Below are 22,742 nucleotides of genomic sequence, written 5' to 3' on the forward strand. Positions count from 1 at the left end.
CCACAGTCACCACCTAGATCCCTCACAGATTAATAGTGTGTTTTCAGTGCTGGAGATGTCCTGTCCAAGCTGCAGATCCTCACGCAGTCCATCTTCCTTTCCTGCATTCTTTCAGATCAGCACCTCGCACTAGACTCTGCTCTCTCTCCCTCTTAAAGGATACTGCTCTACCCAGCTCTAAGCTTCTTGCCCAATCTTGCCCTGCAACCTCTGTTCTTTAGACCATCGGTTTCACAGGTTGCCCTCTGAGGGTCTGGTGCTCTCCAACATGAGAGGAGTAAAAATTTCCCCTCATAAAATGCCATGACTTGGAGTATTAGAACTGTGTTTTCTATCTTATATGCAACTCAGCCAGATGGCCCTCTCCTACTTCCACCTCCTTCCTTCCACCAAACAACACACACAGCAAGTTCCCTTGTGGGTTTCAGAGTACACAAGATGCTTTCATATACTAGTATATTACATTATTTCACTGGAGGGGTGAACATTGTACTCCCTCGGTTCTACAAGTGAATTCAGAAAGATAAGCAATAATATGTCCAAGATCACACAGTTAGTGAGGTATTTGAACCCAATATGAGGTCTTTCCATTTTATGTAACAATCTGTACTGCTTCCTGTTTACTCTAAAGCAAAATGGCTACGGACTTCCTCTTTTTAAACTTGCTCTGTGTGAGCTGAATGCTTATGGCTTTAGTTGTTTGCTTTCACAGACATGTCTATCTCTCTGAAAAACTAGCTGCTGCTAGTTACCAGCAATTAGGGTCCTGAGAAGGTAAACAAACGATGAAATTGTATTGCAAATTTTTGACATAATTTTTTTCTCCATCTATCAAGATTTGTGGCATGGGTATTTATGTCTGATAAAAGGGAAGGCTCAGCATCCATACCAAAATTATGCCCAAAGTGCCTTACCTGTGGTTGGCAAACTGCGGCTCTCGAGGCACATGCTGCTCTTTGGCCCCTTGAGTGTGGCTCTTCCACAAAATACCAAGTTCTTGGCGAGTCTTTTGAAGAAGTGGCATTAGAAGAAGTTTAAGTTTAAAAAATTTGGCTCTCAAAAGAAATTTCAATCGTTGTACTGTTGAAAATTTAGCTCTATTGACTAATGAGTTTGCCGACCACTGCCTTAGACTCACATGCATACCAGTCCTGATAACTGGGTGTGCTAAGGAGATAACCCAGTTATATTCCACTTCTATCAGCCTTCACAGGCACAGATTCTAGTAAGATTGTGCTTGCCGGGAGGCTATAGTCATTGTTTTGCACAATGAAAAATGTGGTTTTTCAATGTGTCTAATAAAAGCCAAGGTGTCACATGAAGAAATACTTCATGAACTGGAGAATGCAACACAAAACAGTGAATCTGACCCTGTGCACCATGACCCCAGCAACTCCCAGAGGGAATACAACCAGACCATGTACATAGATAGTATGATGGCCTTTCTACTGCCCTCTACTGTCCAAGCACGGAATGACAGAAAACCCTATTCTGCGTTTTGGACATTTGCTTGGTGACTTCAAAAAAATTTTTACTCTTGGGCAGAAACCAGGTTTTCCAACTTTTGGTTCATAATAAGTAGTTTTTAAACATTTAAAAATAGGGGTGTGTAATAAAACGCTGAGAGACTCTCTGGAGATTGCTGCTGCTGGCACTTCTCTAATAGAAAGCATACGCCATTGAGCTAACATTTTGTTCTTTGACTGAAGAAGAAAACAAAGCTGTTAAAAGCCGGTAGGCTCGTTTCCAACAGCAATAGCATTAATATCTTTCAAGTCACTTCTAACCATAGCTAATTAGAGGTTTATGGGGGATGGCCCTTCCTGCAGGGTCACCTCGGGTTATGTGGACCACAGATACGCTGCTGACTGTTGGCGACAATGGATTTGTTAAGAATTTCAGCTCGAGGTGATTATCTTTTTTGTTCTTTTGCTGGTGTGCCTCTTATTTTGGCTGGCTGAGGTTGGGTTGGACCAGGAGGCCCCAATTCAAAGGCAGTGCCAGGTTGTTGCTGGAGATCTGCAGTGACAGGTTGTTGAAAACTTATTAGTCTGACGTTTTAACAGCCTGCCCTGGGATGGAAATCTGCTCCTTCACTGGAAAAACTTAGAAAGGAAAACATGAGCTCGAGCTGAAATCAGTCCCGGTTCCAAATGTGCTGTCCTCTGGCACCAGAGTGCCAAAGGCTGCCACAGTGTTCAGAGTTTCAGGCCTCTCTGTGCCACCCACACTGTAGGTGGACTTGGGGGCCACTGTAAAGTAGGAGACCCTGAACACGCACCCTCTGGGAGCTGGGGCCACTATGATGGATTCAAGACAGGGTGCTAATGGCTTCGGCAGGAGCAGGAGTCCATCCAGCATGAGGTTTCAACTGTGTGGTTAGTTGTGCTTTTGCTCATAGCCATTGTGTGTAAGAATCCAAAAAGAAGGAATAAGGAACACCTCAGACTTGGTACCCATTCTAAAGTAGAAATGGATAAAAAGATTGCGGCCAATACTATTGTTAAGAGCTGTCATAATTATTTGTTACAAACCTAAAAGAATTCATTAAGCATCTTTGCTCTTCCACAGCAAACCTGGCCTCTCTAGCCAGTCCAGATTTTTTTTTTTTTTTAATTACCATTAGACCCTAGTTTCCTCCAATCTCAACTGTGACACAGCACAGTTTGCTCCCATACTCAGCGGCTGCTTGAAAGATCCTGAAAGGGTTTCTGGGCTTTGCTGCCTCTGCCTAAATGTGCCCCCTCTTTTGCCAGTCAACTCTTTCCTATCCTTCAGACAGGCCTGTGATCATCTCTTTTTGGAAGATATGTCTGATAGCCCTAAGTAGCTTTGGGTGCCCACCAAAAGTAGCCTTCTATATTCTGACTTCAGACCAAACTATTAGCTTCCTGAGATAGCATCTAGTCTAATCTCATTGGATTTTGTCTCCATACCCATGGTACAGTGCCTGAACAGTGTAGGTACCCAATACTGATTAATTTTGAATAATCACTTATTCATTTACTCATTTGATAAAGATTAATGAAGTTGCAAGCTTCCATGCCTTTTAGGGAGTTTGGTCTCTTAACAGAAGCTTTTTTTTTTAATTATTATTTTTTTTTTTATGATCTAGAGCAGCGTTTTTCAACCGCTGTTCTGCGGCTCACTAGTGTGTCGCGAGATGTTGCCTGGTGTGCCGTAGGTGCAGACAAGACAAGAATTTTATAATTTTTCACTATTTTGTTTACTTAATATTTCATAATAAAGTAATTATAAAATACTTTCTTTGTGTTTATTTGATTCCTATTCAAGAGAATTACTTTATATATAGTCAATATAGGCACAGAGTTAAATTTTTTAACATTTTCTAATGGTGGTGTGCCTCGTGATTTTTTTCATGAAACAAGTGTGCCTTTGCCCAAAAAAGGTTGAAAAACACTGATCTAGAGACCTAAAACATTTTCTCTCTAGGCCTATCTCCTGGAAGTCTGGCTTTGATTATTATCATTCAGTTCTTTTGGGGGTGGGGGGATGTGAGATGAGAGGTGAGGCAGATGTTTTAAAATGTCTTCTCAGTATCAAGTTTCCCCTTTCATCTCCCCACTGCAGCTCCATATTCTGTGGCTGCATCTGATGGCAGCATTTACCAGTATACATACTTAAATCTCCAGGAAAAGAAGTCTCTTCTGGTGCTACCCAGATAATCTTAAATCTCAAGTATAGCCCACAGAATTTCAGTAAATAATTATCTATTTATTCATTTAATTAACATTGGGAGTGCCCATTATGCATTAATAATCATGATAGTGCATAGGGGTTCAAGGCTGATCAAATACAACAGATGCATCACCATACAGGCATGTGTCTTGTTAACTACAGACCTCAACTAGAGAAATTCTTCTATGGCAAACTGGCAGCATTTAAGTACTTAGCGATGGAGTGAGGGTGGGGATGAAGGCAGCCTGCACTGAAGCCTGGCCCATGCAGGTTGTCTCTTTTGCTCCTGGCATAGGTGACATGTACTTCACTTTCCACCAAATGGTGGCCGCAGTTAACACTTCTTCAGCTTAGCAAATTCAGGTTTTTTTCCAAAATGAATCTACAGGTCATGGGCTCTTTTTGTTTTGATTTGGTTTAATGATCTAGCAAGCACACTCATGGAAATGTTGGGGTTTTCTGCATTTCTACAGTAGCATCCAACATTTCGTCACTAGCAACATGGGTGTCAAGAGGCAACTGTGCCAATAGCTTTCTAATGCCTGGACCACTGCCATGGCGGAGTGTCCTTGAAGCGAACAACTTCAGCGATGCCTCCTGCTTCTTCACATTCCCAGTGGTAGCCTACCACAGCGTCCCTCGTACGCCAGTTTTGCACTTTTTCTGAAAGGCCTGTCCTTTAGTCGGCTCCTCCAGCGATTTTACAAGCATCTACTTCCATGTATTAGATTCCTTGCTGTTATAAAATAACACTCTAAGGATGAGAAAGAAATAACCAGAAAATCACCAAGTATTACTTATTTGCTGACAGCATTTGACATTAATTGCTTGCAGAAAGCAGTATTACCTCAGCTGACACTGGGGGAACCTCTAAGCAACAAGGATTTCTGTTTTGGGTTTTAATTGCTAATGTTTCCTCCCATCCAAAGATATCAAGACACCTGCCCTAAAACGATTAGCTGTAGGAGGCCTTCTGAGAGACTAATGCATACTGATGATAGTAAATATGCATGAAAATAAAGACTAGGAAAGCTTTTTTTGAGGCAGAAAAAAAAAATAATTACTGGTTGAAGAAAGCCAGAAGTACTGCTAACTGAATAATGTGTGAACATCTTACTGTCTAATGTTTTTTACTTCTAAGCATCAGATAAGCTGTCAGCTTTCATTCTCTCACTCATTGGAAGGAAGTATTCTCTACTGTATGGTATCTCTATCCCTCAATTTTTCTATTCTCTACTGTATGGTATTTCTATCCCTCAATTTTTCTACTCTTTTAAAACAGTATAATAAAAGTATGAGATGGTAGATGTACAGCACTTAGCTCATAGCGTGGGCTGAATATATGTTAGCTGGTACACAACTTTTTCTTAAGGGCCTGGTATGTATAAGGCACCAGAGTTGCAATAATTAGGCATGTTAGCAACACAAACTGTAAAAGTTGTTTTCTTCTTTATGGTCCAAGAGAGTGATAGGCATTACACATGAATTCCTATGCAGCATAGGAATTTGCTAAGGTAGGAATGCATGATCCAGGTGGATCTGTCCCTGGCAGGACTCTAGCCCCTTGGATGGAGATTTTGAAAACTATGCCCTCCTATTTGGAGGCAATGTTGACTGGGAGAAATGGGCATTAACAAGAAGAGTTGGTCTCAGTATTTCAGGCACAGAAGACAAAACCAAGATGGAGATTCTATGAAGAGATGAGAATCTGAGAATTAGGTATAAACCTGGTGATCACAACCAAATCAAAGTCAAGGCCTTACAACAGGGGAGTCTGGCTGGAGATTCTGCAAGGGAGAAAGGTGAAAAGCACCTGAGAACCCAGGAGGACATGAAGCCTTCCCCTATGGCAGATCCTGCAGTTTTCTGAAACTTGGACCCCATGGCTTAACCCAATATATATAATCCAATTAATCTCCTAAACTGGGTCAAAACTCTTGGTGGCGCAACAAGTAGATATCTGGCAGACAAGGCTCCTTAAGTACTAGTATCAATGAGGAAAAACACTGGAAACAGTCAGGGTTGTTTTTTTGTTTTGTTTTGTTTTTGGGTGGGGGGGTGGTGCGGGGGGGCCCCCCAAGTCTTGAGAACAATCAGATTCCCCTTTGGGCATTGCTTAAAAATCTATTACCATTATCAGGTAACTTTACAAAGCAGGGCAATTAAAGAACTAGTTAGAAGTGCCTCAGGCATTTCCCAGGCAGCCAGAGAAATAAGACCAGGAAGAGGACTGCCTCAAAGTCACCTGAAGGGCCACCCTGATGGCCCTTGCTGCTCAGTCATTAGTTTGTGTGGTTAGTGAACCCTAGCAAGCCAGGGCTATTAAGGAATGCATGTTTTATGGGAGTTTCAGAAACTTCTCCTGGCCCTGGTCGGTTTGGCTCAGTGGATAGAGTGTCGGCCTGCGGACTGAGGGGTTCTGGGTTCAGTTCCAGCCCCGGGCACATGCCCAGGTTGTGGGCTCGGTCCCCAGTGGGGGGTGTGCAGGAGACAGCTAATCAATGATACTCTCTCATCATTGATGTTTCTCTCTATCCCTCTCCCTTCCTATCTGAAATCAATAAAGAAATATATATATATATATATATATATATATATATATATATATATATATATATATATATATATTTTGTGTTTTTTTTTTTTTTTTTTTTTTTTTTTTTTTTAAAGAAAAGAAAAAGAAACTTCTGATTTTGTGTCCAGGAAAGAGAGCAAGACCCACCCCATCTGGCTCTTGAGGGACATATGTAAGGCTGCTCTTGTGCTTTGGGTAGCTGTGAGAAGTTATGCATCTTTTGCTACAAGTCCCTGCAACTATAAAAAGGAAAGCTCTTCAGTCCTAGCACATGTGTGGGTTTTGTCATTAACAAGGGGTCAGGAACCACTCCCGTTACTTCTTTATAGAGCCCGGAATGTGAACTGATAGAACTTGCTCGCTAACCCTTTCTTTTGCCAAGAAACTGAAAACAATTTAAATGATCTTTCATTTAAAAATAGTTATTAACTCTTTCAGGTCATAAAAAAAAAAAATACAACTTTAAAAAGCAGGTGATACAGGAAGTAGATGCTAGCAATTTGAAAGCTTTTAACCTCTGCCAAAACGCAGACAAAACAGGAACTGACAGTCAGTCCAGACACCACGGTCATTAATCCTCACATTTGCTTTCTGATATGGCTTTGTGGCATATATTAGCATCCCTTGTTACTTACAAAGAAATGAAGCATGAAGAGATTAAAGTGGCAAGATAAACATCACTCATAATACTCTCCGTGCAGTATCTAATGCCCTTTTGCAACCTTCTTCCTCTTCTGCAAATCCATTTTCTTGACTCACCCAAGAAATTTATTCCCTTTTCATGGTCCAGAGCCAATTGCCCATCTCTTTGTGAAACAATGTAAGCCACTCCAAAAATATGGGATGATTTGAATGTTATTGAGCCATCCTCTCCCCTCTCAACTTGCCTCTGTTGGTGCTAGCAGATTTCTTAGTTACGGGTGAAGAACATGAATTCTCACATTGTCTTATAAAGTAAATATTGTAGATACCGTTGACCTTTGACTAAGTGGGAGTTAGGGGTGCTGATGCCCCATCCAATTGAAAATCTGCATATAACAAGACTGCCCTGAGCATAAGTGGATTTCCAACCAAGATGGAAAATACTACTACAATAAAGATTGACAGGAGTGAAATTAAACAAGCTGTGAACAGTGAAAGAAAGAGGAAAATGGGCAGAGTAGCAGGTCTTCCATCTTACTAAAAATATAGTGAGAACAAGTTCAGCCTGGTACTAAGTGGCCTCTGTAAGCCCAAGGTAAAGTGGTGCCAAGGAGCAGTATGCAAAGGGCCATTTTTATATTTTGAGTGTTGCATATGGGGGCAATTCTTTCTTATTAAGAAATAGCTGAAGCATAGAAAACAGCTTAGAGAATAATTTAAGGAGCAAACCATTCCAGTAGTTCTCTCCCCACCCACCCATCTGCAATTTTGTTTTCTGTGGTTTCAATTACCCACTGTCAACCGTGGTCTGACAATATTAGATGAACATTTCTAGAAGTAAACAATTCATAAGTTTTAAATTGCCTGACATTCTGAGTAAGTATGATGAAATTTCATGCCCTCTCACTACGGATGTGAATCATCCTGTTGTCCAACATGTCCATGCTTTATACACTCCCTGCCAGTTAGTCACTTAGTAGCCACTTTGATAATTAGATGGCTGTCACAGTATCTTGGTGCTTGTGTTTAAGTCATCCTTATTGTATATAATAAAAAGGGAATATGCAAATTGACTGTCACTCCAACACACAAGATGGCTGCCCCCATGTGGACACAAGATGGCCACCACAAAATGGCCTGAAGGGGAGGATAGTTATGTTCGATCAGGCCAGCAGGGGAGGGTAGTTGGGAGGGATCAGGCCTGCAAGGGAGGGCAGTTGGGGGCAATTAGGTCAGCAGGAGAGGGCAGTTAAGGGCGACCAGGCTGGCAAGGGAGGGAAGTTAGGGGTGACTGGGCCAGCAGGGGAGGGCAATTGAGAGCAACTAGGCCTACAGGGAAGGATAGTTAGGGGCAACCAGGCTGGCAAGGAAGGGAAGTTAGAGGTGACCAGGCTGGCAGGGGAGGTGAATTAGGGGCAATCAGGCCAGCAGGGGAGTGGTTAGGGGTTTATCAGGCTGGCAGGCAGAAGCAGTTAGGGACAATCAGGCAGACAGGCAGGCAAGCAGTTGGGGGCCAGCAGTCCTGGATTGTGAGAGGGATGTCCGACTGCCTATCATGAGCCTAAATAGGCAGTCAGACATCCCTCAAGTGGTCCCAGAATGGAAGGGTGCAGGCTGGGCTGAGGGACACACTCACACTCGTGCACGAATTTTGTGCAATGGGCCTCTAGTTTTATTTAAAAATGGCCTCAGATTGCAAGACCAGTGATGCTGACAATTCAGATATGCCGAAGAGAAGCCATAAAATGCTTCCTTTAAGTAAAAAGGTGAATGTTTAATTCTTCAAAAAAAAGAAAAATATATTGCATGCTGATATTTCTAAAATATACCATAAGAATGAAATTCATGCTAGTTTGCTGAGATGGAGAAGGAGACAGACCACATTCATATAACTTTTATTATAGTATATTGTTATAATTCTATTTTATTCATTAATCTCTTACTGTGTCTAATTCATAACTTTAACTTTATCATACACAATTATGTGTAGAAAAAAAACAAAATATATAATATATATTGGGTTCAGTACTATCCATAGTTTCAGAATTCCAGTGGGATTCTTAAAATGCATCCCCATGGATAAGGGGAGACTACACCATAGAAAAAGTTGATAAGTCCTGAATGCCCTTCAGCATTCATTATTCTGTATATCTTCCCTCTCCCTGAATTTGATGTTCATTATTCACTGCCTGTTTTTATGTTATTCCTGTAAATTAATATATCTGTAAACTATATGTACTATTTTTAGATATTTTCAATAAGATAAAAAATAGTTTATTACCTAACATTTTATTTTTATATGATTTAAATATTAGATATGTATTATATTATTTTAAAATTATATATATTTTATGATTTTAACATTACATGTTTTATAATATTTGAACATTATACAGTATGAATATTTATATAAGACAATTATGTATATGTTTTTACAGTGTATGTAGTCCTAGTTCATTCATTTTTACTACAATACCATGTAGTATTCCAAGGTGTGAATAACATATTATTTATCTATTTTGTAGCTGGACATTAAAGTTATATATGAAAATTTTTCTGATTATCAGTTTAGAAGATGACTTGCTATGCTATAGAGTAATGCACATTTCAACTTAGGTAATTTTTTAAAGTAGAATGTAATAAAATTTTGCCAATTTTTCTCCAAAATAGCTCCATCATTTTATATTCTAACCTATAATGTGTAGGAGTATTCATTTCTTTACATTTTTATAACACTTATTATTGCCAAATTTTTAAGTGTTGCCATATCAGTGAGTTCAAAATAGGCCTCATTTTATCTTTAATTTATTGGTTCCTAATTACTACTATGATTGATGGAATATATTCTGTGTTTATTGAACATTCAAATTTCCTCTTCCATAAAATTGCCTGTTCATGTTCTTTATAAATTTTTCTATTTATTATTTTCTTATTTCTTGGGAGGATTTTAAAAATATATGCAGGTACCAACTATTTGGCAACCACATATATAATTGTGATCTAGTCTGAAATAACTGATATCTCTGGAGCTTGCCTTATATAAAACTTTTAACCAGCAAGTTAAAACTAGGATATGGACAAGAAAGTTGATATTTTCATAAGTCTCTGGGTTAGGGAGAAGCACTTATGAGTGCCACTTTTTCATCATTTTCTTACTGTTTTTCTCCCCAAGTTCAGAGAGTTAAGTATAGGCTACTGACTTTGTGCTTACTAATATCTCTGCTTAATTGCAGAGTGGCTAGTTTAGAATATCTTTGGTATTATATAAGGACCAATGTTGAGAAGAATTAATTCATATTATTAGATCTAATGGATTGCATATCTCCCACTCTGGCCATTCCTCCTCTTAGAAGCACACAGAATCATTACTAGGCAGGGGCATGAGACACGCAGGAAAAATCATTCACAACTTACCTCTCAAATACTTTACTTTCAGGGAATTCTCTACTCATGACATAAGTTCCTAGACTCAGGTAACCCAGGAGAACATGAGGAGTAGAATAATATCATGATAATATCAGGTTACTTGGACTTGTTGCCTTGAAAATGCTGGTATGAAATCTTAAAATAATGATGGGGTTTTTTTCTTCTTTTTCTTTCAGAGGTGTGGTGAACTCTTGTTTGAAAACCCTGAGCAGAATGTCAAATGTGTTTGCATGCTAGGTAAGAAGGCTTTTCATTTTAGATATATTAAGCATGTTGATGTCACGTGACTTACTGTTGTTCTGTTGCCTTATTAACTGTCTCTTGTTCCATATTGCAGAGGCTTATAGGCTTTTTATGGGTTTAACAACATCTTTAACACATTTATCTGGGGAACACTTGATTAAAAAAAGGTTTTGATTTTAATAACTGTCAGTAAGTCATGAATCATGACTTTTATTGGATCATCAGCATAATACAGAATTGGGTGCTTTGTATTCAAAAGATTGTGATGAAAAAGCAAGAAGAATCAGACTGATTCTTAGACTAGAAATGATGAGCTAAGTAAGCTATTGAGAATTTACATCAACCTAAAGCCCTTATTCACAATGCATGGGAGAAATACATATTCGAATTGATCTGAAGTCAGCACAGTTACCCACACCAACTTGTTTTCTCATGCTACAAGATATACAATAAACTAATTTTTACAGAGCTGAAGTTACATGTATGAATTTATAATATTAAAATTATAGTTAAGGCATCTAATTCTAAAAAATCAACAGTCTAGTCCCTTACTATGAAAGCACATGACATAAGGATTCTAACTTCTAGACTGTTTTCATGAATTTTATTCACACTTGCTCTAAGAATGAAGCAGTACAGTATTTTCATTTTTCCTTTTTATCTCTTTCTTTTAGTATTGGGTATGTCCAGGTCACCATTAGTCAATATCAGAATTGAGTCTATTGAGATTATAATTTCTCAATACTTAAGACGTGTTTTGGGCTTTTCAGTTGGTGGGATCAAGCGTAACTTTTATTTCTTTTTGTCTCTCTGTATTTTTCAAATGTTCAACAAAGAGATTTTAGGTTCTCTGATTTCTGAGGGTACAAAGATTATTTTCTTATTGTTTGTTTGCATTACTAAAACCTCAACCAGACACATGCCAAAATTTGGATAACTTATCCCAGTAGTGAAGTAGACATAATTGGAGACGTGTTTAGAGTATGAACTGCACTTTGGGTAATCACTACTCTGGCTGCTACATGTTGGAAATGAATTGGGGCTCTGTTATTGAACTTTTTTGTCACAAAGTCACTTTTCCCCAAACAAATGGGTTTTCTGAGACTGAACACGCCGATGCAGAGTGCATGTAATCCCTGCAATCCTGTGCCATGTGTCATAGATAAAAGTGCCACCCATTAACAAATAGCCCATGAAATAGCACAGAAGTTGCCAAATAATATGAAAGTCAGTAACTGAGGTTTGTGGTTCCATGGCAAATGGAAGCCTTCCAGAACAAACATGCCGAGTCTATTACATCAGGAATGGCCTAAGGGTTCATTGCACAAATGTAACAAAACAATGCAAAACAAAACACTGTGGAACTTCCTTAGGTTTTCTGAATTATAACATATAACACCCATGCATGCATCCTTAGACACACATGTGTACCCACACGAGGATACACGTATATGTACACACCCAGCAATTTCAAATTTCCAAGTTCAAGATTTCTATTTTGTTCCTTTCTTCTTAGCTAGAACCTAAAAAGCATGGAGTTTTGGTCAAGGGAATGAAGTATGTATGCAATTATTTTGTATAACCAGTTAGTACTCTTGCAGTATTAAGAAAACAAACAAGGAGACATGTTTAAGGCTCTGTATTTCCTAAAGTCTGTCTCAGATAGAGGGAGTTACGGCTGATACAAAACTATATAAAGAACTACATGTATACTGTGTTTTTACAAATATATAATTTTTTGTATATGTGTATGTATATAATTTTAGTGATAGAAAAAAAAAAACACCTTACTTGATTCATCATATTTTTTCTGTATTTTATAGCTTTCCAACCATCAACGTGTATTGATTTTATAGTAGGAAAATAAAGAAAGAAAAAAGGACCTTGGGGCAGTGAAACTGCTCTGTATGATACTATAATGGTGGCTATATGTCATTATACATTTGTTCAAACTCATAGAATATGTAACACCATGAGTGAATCCTAATATAAACTCCAATTTCAGTGATAACGATGTGTCAATGTAGGTTCATCGACTGTAACAAAGGTACCACTCTCCCGGGAGGTGTTGATAGTAGGGAAGGCTGTGCATATGTCCAGACAGGGGGTATATAGGAGATCCCTACATAGACTGCTCGATTTTGTTGTGAACCTAGCACTGCTTTAAAAAAAAAAAAAAAAAAAAGGAAAGGAAAGGAAAGAAAAGAAAAGAAAAGAAAAGAAAAGAAAAGAAAAGAAAAGAAAAGAAAAGAAAGGGAGATAAAAGAATCGAGCAGAAAGCTGAAAGCAGCATGAGTTGTGGTTCTGTCAGTTCCAGAGAAGTTGAGAGGTTGTCCAGGGACAGGACCCTGTGGAAGAACTTTGCTGAGAATTAAGAGACAGGCAAGCCTTTGTTTGGGCTCTATCATCTGGTTGATTGTTTTCTCACAGGAAAATTAAAATATATTGTGACCCTTTTTGCAATCCATCTGTTTTTCAAATAAAAATGTTTTTTCTGGGTCCACTTTTAAAGTAAACCATCCGCTGGAAGGAAATTCAGTGGCTTCCCTAAAATATCTAGCTTTTAAATTACAACCATTACAGTTGTCATTGCAAAGAGCAGTGTTGAATACCAGTGCTCTGCTAAGATGTCCAATCTACAATTATAAACTAATAATAAGGGGGCAATATTGTTTTATATGAAATTGTGCTCATAGTCAGCCTGGTTAAACCAGAGCTCATATCACATCTATAGTGATAAAAGCATAATATGCTAATTAGACTAGACAGCCAAAGACCTTCCGGACATCATTCCAGACGAAGCTGCTGCAGCAGGGGCTGAGGCATAGGCAGTTAGGGGCCATCATCCAGGCAGGCAAGCAGTTAGGGATGATTAGGCAGGCAGGCAGAATGGTTAGGAGCGATCAAGCAGGCAAGCAGAGGTGTTAGGGGCAATCAGGTAGGCAGTTAGAGTGGTTAGGAGTGATTAGGCAAGTGGGCAGGTGAGCAGTTAGGGACAATGAGGCAGGCAAGAAGAGTGGTTAGGCAATCAGGCAGGCAGGCGAGGTTAGGGATGATCAAACAGGCAGGCAGGTGAGTGGTTAGGGTGGATCAGGCAGGTAGGTGAGTGGTTAGGGGCAATCAAGCAGTCAGGCAGGCAGGCGAATGGTTAGGAGTCAGTGGTCCCAGATTGTGAAAAGGATGTCTGACTGCCGGTTTGGGGCCAAAGGGACTGGATTTGAGAGGGTGCAGGCTGGGCTAAGAGACCCCCTCCCTCTGTGCATGTATTTCGTGCATCAGGCCTCTAGTATCACATAATAGTCTATAGCTACATGACTTAATATTGCTGATTTGTCTCCCCCCCCAAAAAAAAAATGGGTATTGAGTAACTACCAACTATATACACTCTTCTAGGCCCCAGAAAGAAAAAAAAGAAAAAAAAAACAGCAATGAACAAAACTGACAAAATTCCTACCCTAGTGGAACTTAGATTCTAGTTGTTTGTGAGGACAGGGAAATGGGTGGTAAACAATATAAATTACATACTACATTATTTTAGAAGTGACAATAAAAGACGAGACCGGTTTGGCTCAATGGATAGAGCGACTGAAAGGTCCCGGGTTCGATTCCGGTCAAGGGCATGTACCTTGGTTGCGGGCTTATCCCCAGTAGGGGGTGTGAAAGAGGCGGCTGATCGATGACTCTCATCGATGTTTCTAACTCTCTATCTCTCTCCCTTCCTCTCTGTACAAAATCAATAAAATATATTAAAAAAAAAAAAAAAAAAGAAGTGACAATATTATAAGCAATTCTACTGTGGAAAGAATAAAGCAGAGTGCCAGTGAGAGGTAAGGTAACTATAGCAGGGGTGGAGGTGGTGGTGCAGAGTTTTAATAGAACAGCCAAAGGAGTTTGGAGAACACAAGGAGCAGAGGGGCACATGTGGCCGAAGTCCAGGAGTGAGGACAGGAACTGAGCGGACCTGGGAGCAAGATCCCCTGAGTCACTGTGGGGACTCTGGATTTATTCTGCTGTAGATGAGGAGCCACTGGGAATTTCTGAGTACTCGGGTCACGTGATCTAACTTTCATTTTTAAAATACTGGTTGTGTTGTATAGAGATCAAAAATTAACAAAACGGGGAAATTGCTTGCAGTATAGCTTTGGAGAAGCATGTGCTATTCTTCTAGAGTGAGTACTGAAGGGATGTATTTAGGGCAATAACAAGAAACAGATTTAGTGCCATATGTTACATATGTTCCACATAAATCATACGGTTAATATTCATCTAACTTACAAAGGTCAACTAGAGGAAGTATAATTTTTAAAGTGGTTGGGGTTTAGCAAGGAAAGGTGATTGGCAAACATCTCTAGAAAGCTTTTCCTCCTAGGGAGTTCTTTCTTTACTTGATTTGTCTTTAGTAGTTTTTTGTTTTTGTTTTTGTTTTTCTTAAATAGAGGGGCCTATCTCTATTTCTGTGTTTCCTGGTAGACTCCTTCCTTTCCTAAATGGTAGCTTAGACACATAGTAAATGGCCTACTAGTTTCGCTAAAAACCAAAGGAAGGGAAACCTCTCCTTTTACTATTGTCTTTTAAAGTATTTACAAGTGTTGACTGAATTAATCAGGATGAGAGAGTCTCATTGTGGCAAACAGCAGGGACACTGGATTCTTGGAAGGCTGTCCATCCACAACCCCCGCCATGCCATTGACCTAGCCTAGATTAGCCTTCCCACCCGGAGTTGCAACATGGGGGTCCTGAGGACCAGAGATGCAGCAGTTCTGAGGCTTGAGGTTTGGCCGCTCTGAAGCTCATTTGTCTGAGAGCCATGGACTGATTCAAATGCCCTTTCTTTGCCTTAGTTAAAAAATAAGAGACATTGTTCTTCTCCCATTCTCCTTAATTTTACTTCAAAGGGGAAAATGTGTGAGAATTTCTTAAGAAATAAAAATCTATATAGAATGTATAAGGTAATTCAATAAAAAGGAGTCCCAAGACACAATATATAATTGTCCATTCAGTTTAGCCAACAATTTGGGGCATCCCCTGGTAACCCTAGAACTAGTGCTTGGTGGTAAAGATAGAAAACAATTTGTGATAACCCACCCCTCAATGTCCTCATTTCTAGCATTGTATAATCAGTCCCTCCAGCTTGATAAGCCAGAGGCTGAGTGGTAGCAGAGAATGGGGCATGACTGGTCCCTTCCCTACGGTGGCATTTCTCTTAAAAAGTTTATGGATATAAACTTTCACAGACACACACCAACCTGGGACCTGGTCATCCGCTCTGAATTGCTTCATGATAATCCATATGTTTCTTTTTTTTTTTCTTTCTTTCTTTTTTTTTTTAAATCATTGATGCCTAATTTTATATTAGACTGAATAGTTTGGTTTATGTGCATTCCCTAAATCACATACTGACACTGGAGGAAAGCTTGTGGCAAGGTGAAGACTAAAATAAAAAGGAGACGAGGTCCTGGTAGAAAAGACAAAACTGGTAACTAAAACAGAGCCAATGCCACTTGGCCCATGGAGACGGCAGATCCCCCAGCCAAGGGCGCTGAGGAAGAGAAAGTGAGTGACCCTGAGGAAGTATTCACTTCAGGAGACTTGGCAAGAATACTGTGACTTTTGAAGAAAGGCCTGTGTTTTGACCACATTAAAACTGATTTAAATTCATATTGAAACAAATGACTCATTACCTCAATGTAAAATAGCTTTTTAATATGCATTATATATAAAAGTATGTATTTTTCTAGGAATATTTTGGATAAGAACTTCTCCTTAATGAAGAGCTAATCAGAGCTCATTGGCACATAATCATATTTCTGAATTTCTTTGGTTCATTAGAGAGCAAAAAGGTCTCACAGATGAAGAGACACATTTCCTAGTGTAAGCAAAGTTGGAAATGTTGCTGCCATCTGTGCTGAGGTTACTGCCAAGAATTTATAGTAAGGTTAGATAGTTTAAGATTTTTTCTTTGATTTCAAAAACTTCAAGTCCAGAAGCTCTAGCCAGTAACTACCATACAATAAAGTCATTATTAAGCCTATGCTATTTTATGTTGCTTTGGAGAGTTTAGCAGGAGCTGCCTGTTGCCTCACTCCTAGCCATTCTTAATGCCTGTATAATGGAAAAGAACCCCAATGGCTATGCCAGTGAGGAAGAAGGGAATTGGGATGAGAAGGGAAGAAAAGTAACCCAAATGGAAACATTATAAAAAGTGGTGAATTAGTAAAATGCCATGGTATCATCAACACTAGCCTAAAAGTATTTTTATTATAGAAAATCATTAGTTGAATCAGCACCATTCAAACAATAATAACAAAAAAAAAAACAAAAAAAAAACTTGTACCAAAAGTCCTGACCTTTATTATTTCAGCAAATATTTATTGAGTATCTACTATGTGTCAGCCATTCTTCTTTGCCTGGGAGGACATAAAAGTGAATATAATCTCTAATCTCATGAAGTTTATATATTATTGATGGAGATAAATAAGAATTAGATATACATATCCGTATACATTTTCAGATAGTGATAAAGACTGTGCAGAAAACAAAGCAGAATAAAGTAGATACAAGTGACATGGTGGAAGGAGGGGGTGGTGTTCTTACATTGAGCAGTCTGTAAGAAGGCATTCCACACAGAGAGAGCCACCAAGGAGTGGGAACAGCAAAAAAACGGAATGTGGAATGGAATGAACAAGAGTAAGAGTGGAAGGAGATGACTTCCAAGACACAGTCCTACAGGGCTCTCTAGGTAACTGCTTCTCAAATTTTAAAATGTATACAAATCACCTAAGGATGTTGTTAAAATGCTATAGTCACTCTGCAATGGGGCCCAAGATTTTGTATATCTAACAAGTTCCCACATGATGCTGATCCTGCTGACTCCTAAATACGTTTTAAATATCAAGTTCTTCATCCATGTAACAAGTTCAGGTCTTGCTCTAAAGGCAGTGCTTTAAAGAGGGAATGGCATGTAATAACTTATATTTTATAGAGCTCACGCTTGCTTCTGCATGAAAAATAGATTCTACATGGGCAGCTTAGTCCAAACAAAAGATTAGTGTAGTTTGGAGTAGAAAGACTGTATTGGGGTACAGGCAATATTTTGAAGGTCAGGTTGATAAAACTTCCTGATGAATTGGATGTAGTAAACAGGCAAAAAGAGAGAATTCATGAGCAACTTAACAAGTGCTGATGCCACCTGAGATGGGGAACAGGAAGAAAAGGGATAGAGAGTGACATGGCTTTGAGGAGGCAGGTGTTAAAGTTTGAATTGTGTCTCCCCAAAATTCATTTGTTAAAATCCGAACCCCCAGTATTTCAGAATGTGACCTTATTTGGAGATAAAGTCTTTACAGAAGTAACCAAGTTAAAGTGAGATCATTAGAGTTGGCCCTAATCCAATATGATTAGACTCCTTACAAAAAGAAAAAGAAAAGAAATTTGGACATGCTGACACACATACAGAGAGAATGCCATGTGAGTATGAAGATGGCTATCTGTGAAATAAGGGGAGAAATCTGAAACAGAACCTTCCCCTCAGCCCTCAAAGTGATCAACGACACCCACCATTGATTTGGGGCTTTTAGCCTCACAGAACTGTGAGAAAATAAATCTCTGTTGTTTAAGCCACTCAGTTTGTGGTATTTTGTTACATCAGTCTAGCAAAAGACACCCTCTCTGTGGAGTCCTCAAATGATCTTAAAAAGGAGCACTCCCGGAAGAGGGAACTGCATGTGAGCCTGTGTAAAAACCCTAATATGGGACCAAGTGGTGTCAAAATCAAAACTTTATTTTGGACCCCAGAAAGCAGTGACATTTTTGAGTTAGAGTGTTAGAGCAAAAATTCAAAAGGCAGATGTGAATCCTAACTATGCCACTTACTAGTTGCACAGTGTAAAACAAGCCTCTTCAATTCTCTGAGCCTTCGTTTCCTCAACATATATAGAAATAAGTCTGTTTCTGTATGGGGCCAGGTGAATACTGGAAATAGAAGAACAGTATAAAGTATATGATTATCTAACTACTATCTGCACATTTAAAACTAATACAAAATAATATTGAATATAAACTGTAATTGAAAAATAAAATTTTAAAAATTAAATAAAATGAGAGTCCAAATAAATAGAAAGATAAGTAAATGGAAATGAGTGCCCATGGCACTTACCTCACTAGGCTGCTGTGAGGTCCAAATAAAATGAAAATGCAAGTGAAAGTCATTCACAAAGTACAAAATGTTATGTAAGTGTTAGTTGTGGTGGTTGTTTTACTGTTTCTGCTGCTATTGTTATTGCTTCCACCCTGATAGAATATGCTAGAATGCCATAGCAAATGGACATAGTCATACCTCAGACCTGTAATCAAGGATCAAGGGCCTTGATGCTTGAGAGTCTCTCTTGTCAGCCATCAAGCCATCCATCCTATTTTCTAAATGCTAAAAAGTTTGAGTTCATGTGATTTTAATCATAATCATATTCTATTTAAAGTGGGAAGCAACGGAAGATTGTGAGACTGTAAATCACAAGTCATCTGATCTTATTTAGGTTTTATAAAAACAGGATAGAAATCTTTGAAGTCACTGTGTTTATTTGCTAATACACTGCCCAAAACAAAACAAAACAAAACAAAAAAACAAAAAATTATTTTATGTTTCTCAGAGAGGTTTGGATGGGAAGAATTTTTTGTAGGAGTTTTTATTTTTAAAATAATAAGTTCTGTGTCTGTTCTATAAATCAGTACTCAGTTGGTTGAAAGAGAACCCCTGCCACTGTTGCATCAAATTTTGCAGGTCATTGAAATAACTAAAAAGTCTACCTGAGCTTTAGTGATGGACTAAGTAGAAAGGAAACCCAAGTAGACAGATGACACTATGATGTTATTGACACAGTTAAGGTGGGATGGGAATGCCTATGGGGGGAAGAAAGTGCAGGAGTTACTTTTAAAGTAATCCTCCACCCACCCCAACAAAGGGTGGGGCTTCTTTCAATCCAGTTAATATTGTTATTTTCTATAATAAATGATGTGTTATTAGAAGATGTCCAGTTTAGTTGCCTCATGGAAAATAATTACCAAATGGAGGCACCATCAGCTACTTATGCTGTCCTGGGTGTTTTCCCCCCACAGCAGGAAGACTATGCAGTCTCCAAGCCCCAGGTGTCCTTGGCCCCCATGCTGATACTCCGAAATTACAAACCGGAGAGTGACCCTAGTCAGTGGAGAAGACGAAGTCTTCCTAACATCTTAGTCATATAGTGTTCAACATATGTTCTTTCCGGGTGCCTAGAGAAAGGCGGACCACCTGCCATCCACTCACCTTAGTATTGTAATTGATTGTCTATAACTAATAGCTGACATTTACTGGACACTTGTAGTTGCCAGACTGTGTGCTATGTGCTTTCCATTCATTATTTCATTAATCCTCAAAAGAACCCTACAACCTCTTTAATGCCATCAAGTTCCTCTCATTCAAATTTAACCAAATGTACAGATATTTTATTTCATCCATATTATCTTCAAAATATGACACATTTCTTATATTTTCATTTTAGTGATACTTGCTACATTCCCTGAGACACTGACTCTGGTATTATCAGGCAATTACAGCTGAGAATTCTAGTGATTTATATTCAGAGATGAAATGTTATTGTATGGAGAATTCCAGTGATTTGTATCCATAGATAAAAATGTTATTATATGGACCAGGTTAAGATGAAAGCAAAGAAGTAGATTATTTCTCCCCAAATGGCTCATACTGAGCAAACCAGGAAATAGTCAACATTGTATATATTGACTGGGTGACTGTGAAGCATGTGTCACTTCTTAACAGCATACCTTATCAAATAACTTGGTACTTAAATCCCAGGAAATGTATTCTTAATATGTCAGGAATAAGTGACAGACACTTCTTATACTTGAACTAAAGCAAGGTTTATAGCTACTTTACAGATAGACAATCACTATTATCTGGCAAGTCTAGAGTCCTCCTGGTGTAACTTTTTCTAATCCAAAGATTCAAAATCACTTCAATTCAATAAGCATATGTCAAGTTCTAATCGTGTTGGTGATCCTATGAATGCATTTGCAAACCTTCAAAGGTGGTTCTCCTGGAGATCACACACTCAGATGCCCCCAGGGGCCAGGCAGTTCATGCTTAAGAGTGAAACTGGGTTCAATACAAGACACAGTGGTGGTGATGAGGCCAACTGGAGAGCAAGTGCCCCACTGAAAGCATACAGCTGCTGTTCAGCTCCTGCCACACCTGCCAGGAGGGGATACAGGCACCATGTATTTTTCCAAGAGAATCTGGAAATTCAGTTATCTGTGTAAATAGCTGCTTTGTAAATGTTGGCAGCTAATGTAATTTTCCTTTCTTTTAAACACAATGCAGCCAAGTTCACTGGGCCATCCTTTTGCAATCTCAGTGGGAGAGAGACATGTGCCAAATGTTCCTACCCCACTCCCCTCCACAGCTTTCCTCTCTGCCCTCTCATGCCCAGAGGGACAACACAAGCATCACCTTCCTTCTACAGGGAAGGATATAAACTTTGGGAACAATGAAAAGTATGTCCTTCAATGAAAACCTTGGACTCTCAAATTCAGCCCCTTCCCACCTTCCTTTGGAGAGAGCCAAGTGTAATGCAACACAATCACAGACAAGAATGTGTGCATATTTGAATGTCTACAAGGAAGGAGAGCCTTACAGCATTCATATGCCTTACAGATCACTGTGGAGCCTCTGTCTGAAACAAGGAAGTCAAAAAAATGAGGACGAATTCTCTATTTTCAGTGTATTGGGTTTAAGGGAACAGGAGGACTTCCAAGCTAACACGGCTTAAGAGATTTCAGGTAGATTTAAAATGAGAGGCAAAACTAAAAATGATAGATTTGGAGCTATGATAAAAGAGAGAACAATTAAAGCATGGGAACTGATACCCAATGGCATTACCAAATACGACACCATGGTCAAGACCAGGAGAGTTACTAAATGGACCTGAATTAGACCTACCCACTGTGGTGAGTTTATACACAAGCTACAAAGGATTCTTCAATGGGCCAAGGAATGAATTACAACAGACAGAAGGATTTGGTAACCTTGGAAACTCTTATGTGAAGATTTCTTATAGAAAAGCAAGGCGAAGAAAAGCCAGAAACGGTGGTGCTCCAGATCCAGACCACAGGAGATACCAGAGAAATCTATTTATAGTGGGCCCCAGAAAACAGCCCATTTATTACACCCTAGATAGTGAACCTAGTTAAAAATGAGTTTAACATACTAGTAAAAGGCAGGAACTATGTAATCCCTTAGAATGACTTTTATCAAGAATGATTGAACTTAAAATGAATTCCTTCTGAACTTTTACTCTGTATCCCTCAACTAATATTCTCCAAAGTTCAACTTGTGCTTTCCCTGGCCACTTGTGGGAGAAGATGCAGCAGAGGAAGCTCTGAGGGTCCTCTAGGTGTCACAGTAGGCTCTCATCCCTTGTAATGGCCCTCAGGAGCCAATTTTACTGTTTCCCCAATGACCACTTCTGGGAGTTTTGTTCCACATGTCTCACAGGGGAGATGCTGCAGTGATAAGATTCTGGTAAGCAGGGCAGGGAGGGAGCAAGAACAACAGAACTCAAAGACTTCCTTTTTTGAAGTCTCTACAATTCATTTCTCTGGATCATTCTATGAAAAGGAATCTTTTTTTTTCTTCTTCTTCTTAGCATTGGACGACTCTTAGTATGTCCATATATGGAGAAAGGAAAATCTATTCTCTGGAATCTGTATACTATAAGAGCTTAAGGCCAACTTGTTACAACTACCAATTTTATGTTTAACATAGTGATCTGAGACTAGCTGGAGCAAAAGGACAGACACATTATAGCAAGAAGCCAACAGTCTACATTACTTGGTCCAAAGAGATAGAGCCATCCTGCTTTCTGGTTAATCCAGTGGCAATAGCCACCCACTACAGCAAATGAGCAGTTTGGAGTATGAAAGACAGATTTCTGGGAAGCTCAGAGGTTCAGTGATACCTATGGGATCATAGATCCAAGGATCCAGCCCTAATCATGTGAAGATAGTTGGACACATCCCGCAGCTCTAAAGAATGGAGTTGAAGGGATTTGACGTGGGGCCAGGATACTTTTACCATCTGCTGGAATTCCAGTTGGGCTCCAGC

At 39.2% G+C, this 22,742-nt stretch overlaps 1 protein-coding gene across 1 annotated transcript in view; it reads left to right on the forward strand.

Annotated features, from left to right (window-relative positions):
* Window positions 1-22,742, forward strand: part of PDE7B (phosphodiesterase 7B) — a 263,815-nt gene that overhangs the window by 68,664 nt on the left and 172,409 nt on the right. The window contains exon 2 of the mRNA XM_036415211.2: window positions 10,519-10,579. Coding sequence (XP_036271104.1) covers window positions 10,519-10,579 — 61 coding nt within the window. The remainder of the gene's footprint in view (window positions 1-10,518; window positions 10,580-22,742) is intronic.

Source organism: Pipistrellus kuhlii, unplaced genomic scaffold (assembly GCF_014108245.1).
Source record: "Pipistrellus kuhlii isolate mPipKuh1 unplaced genomic scaffold, mPipKuh1.p scaffold_m20_p_5, whole genome shotgun sequence".
NCBI lineage: Eukaryota > Metazoa > Chordata > Mammalia > Chiroptera > Vespertilionidae > Pipistrellus > Pipistrellus kuhlii.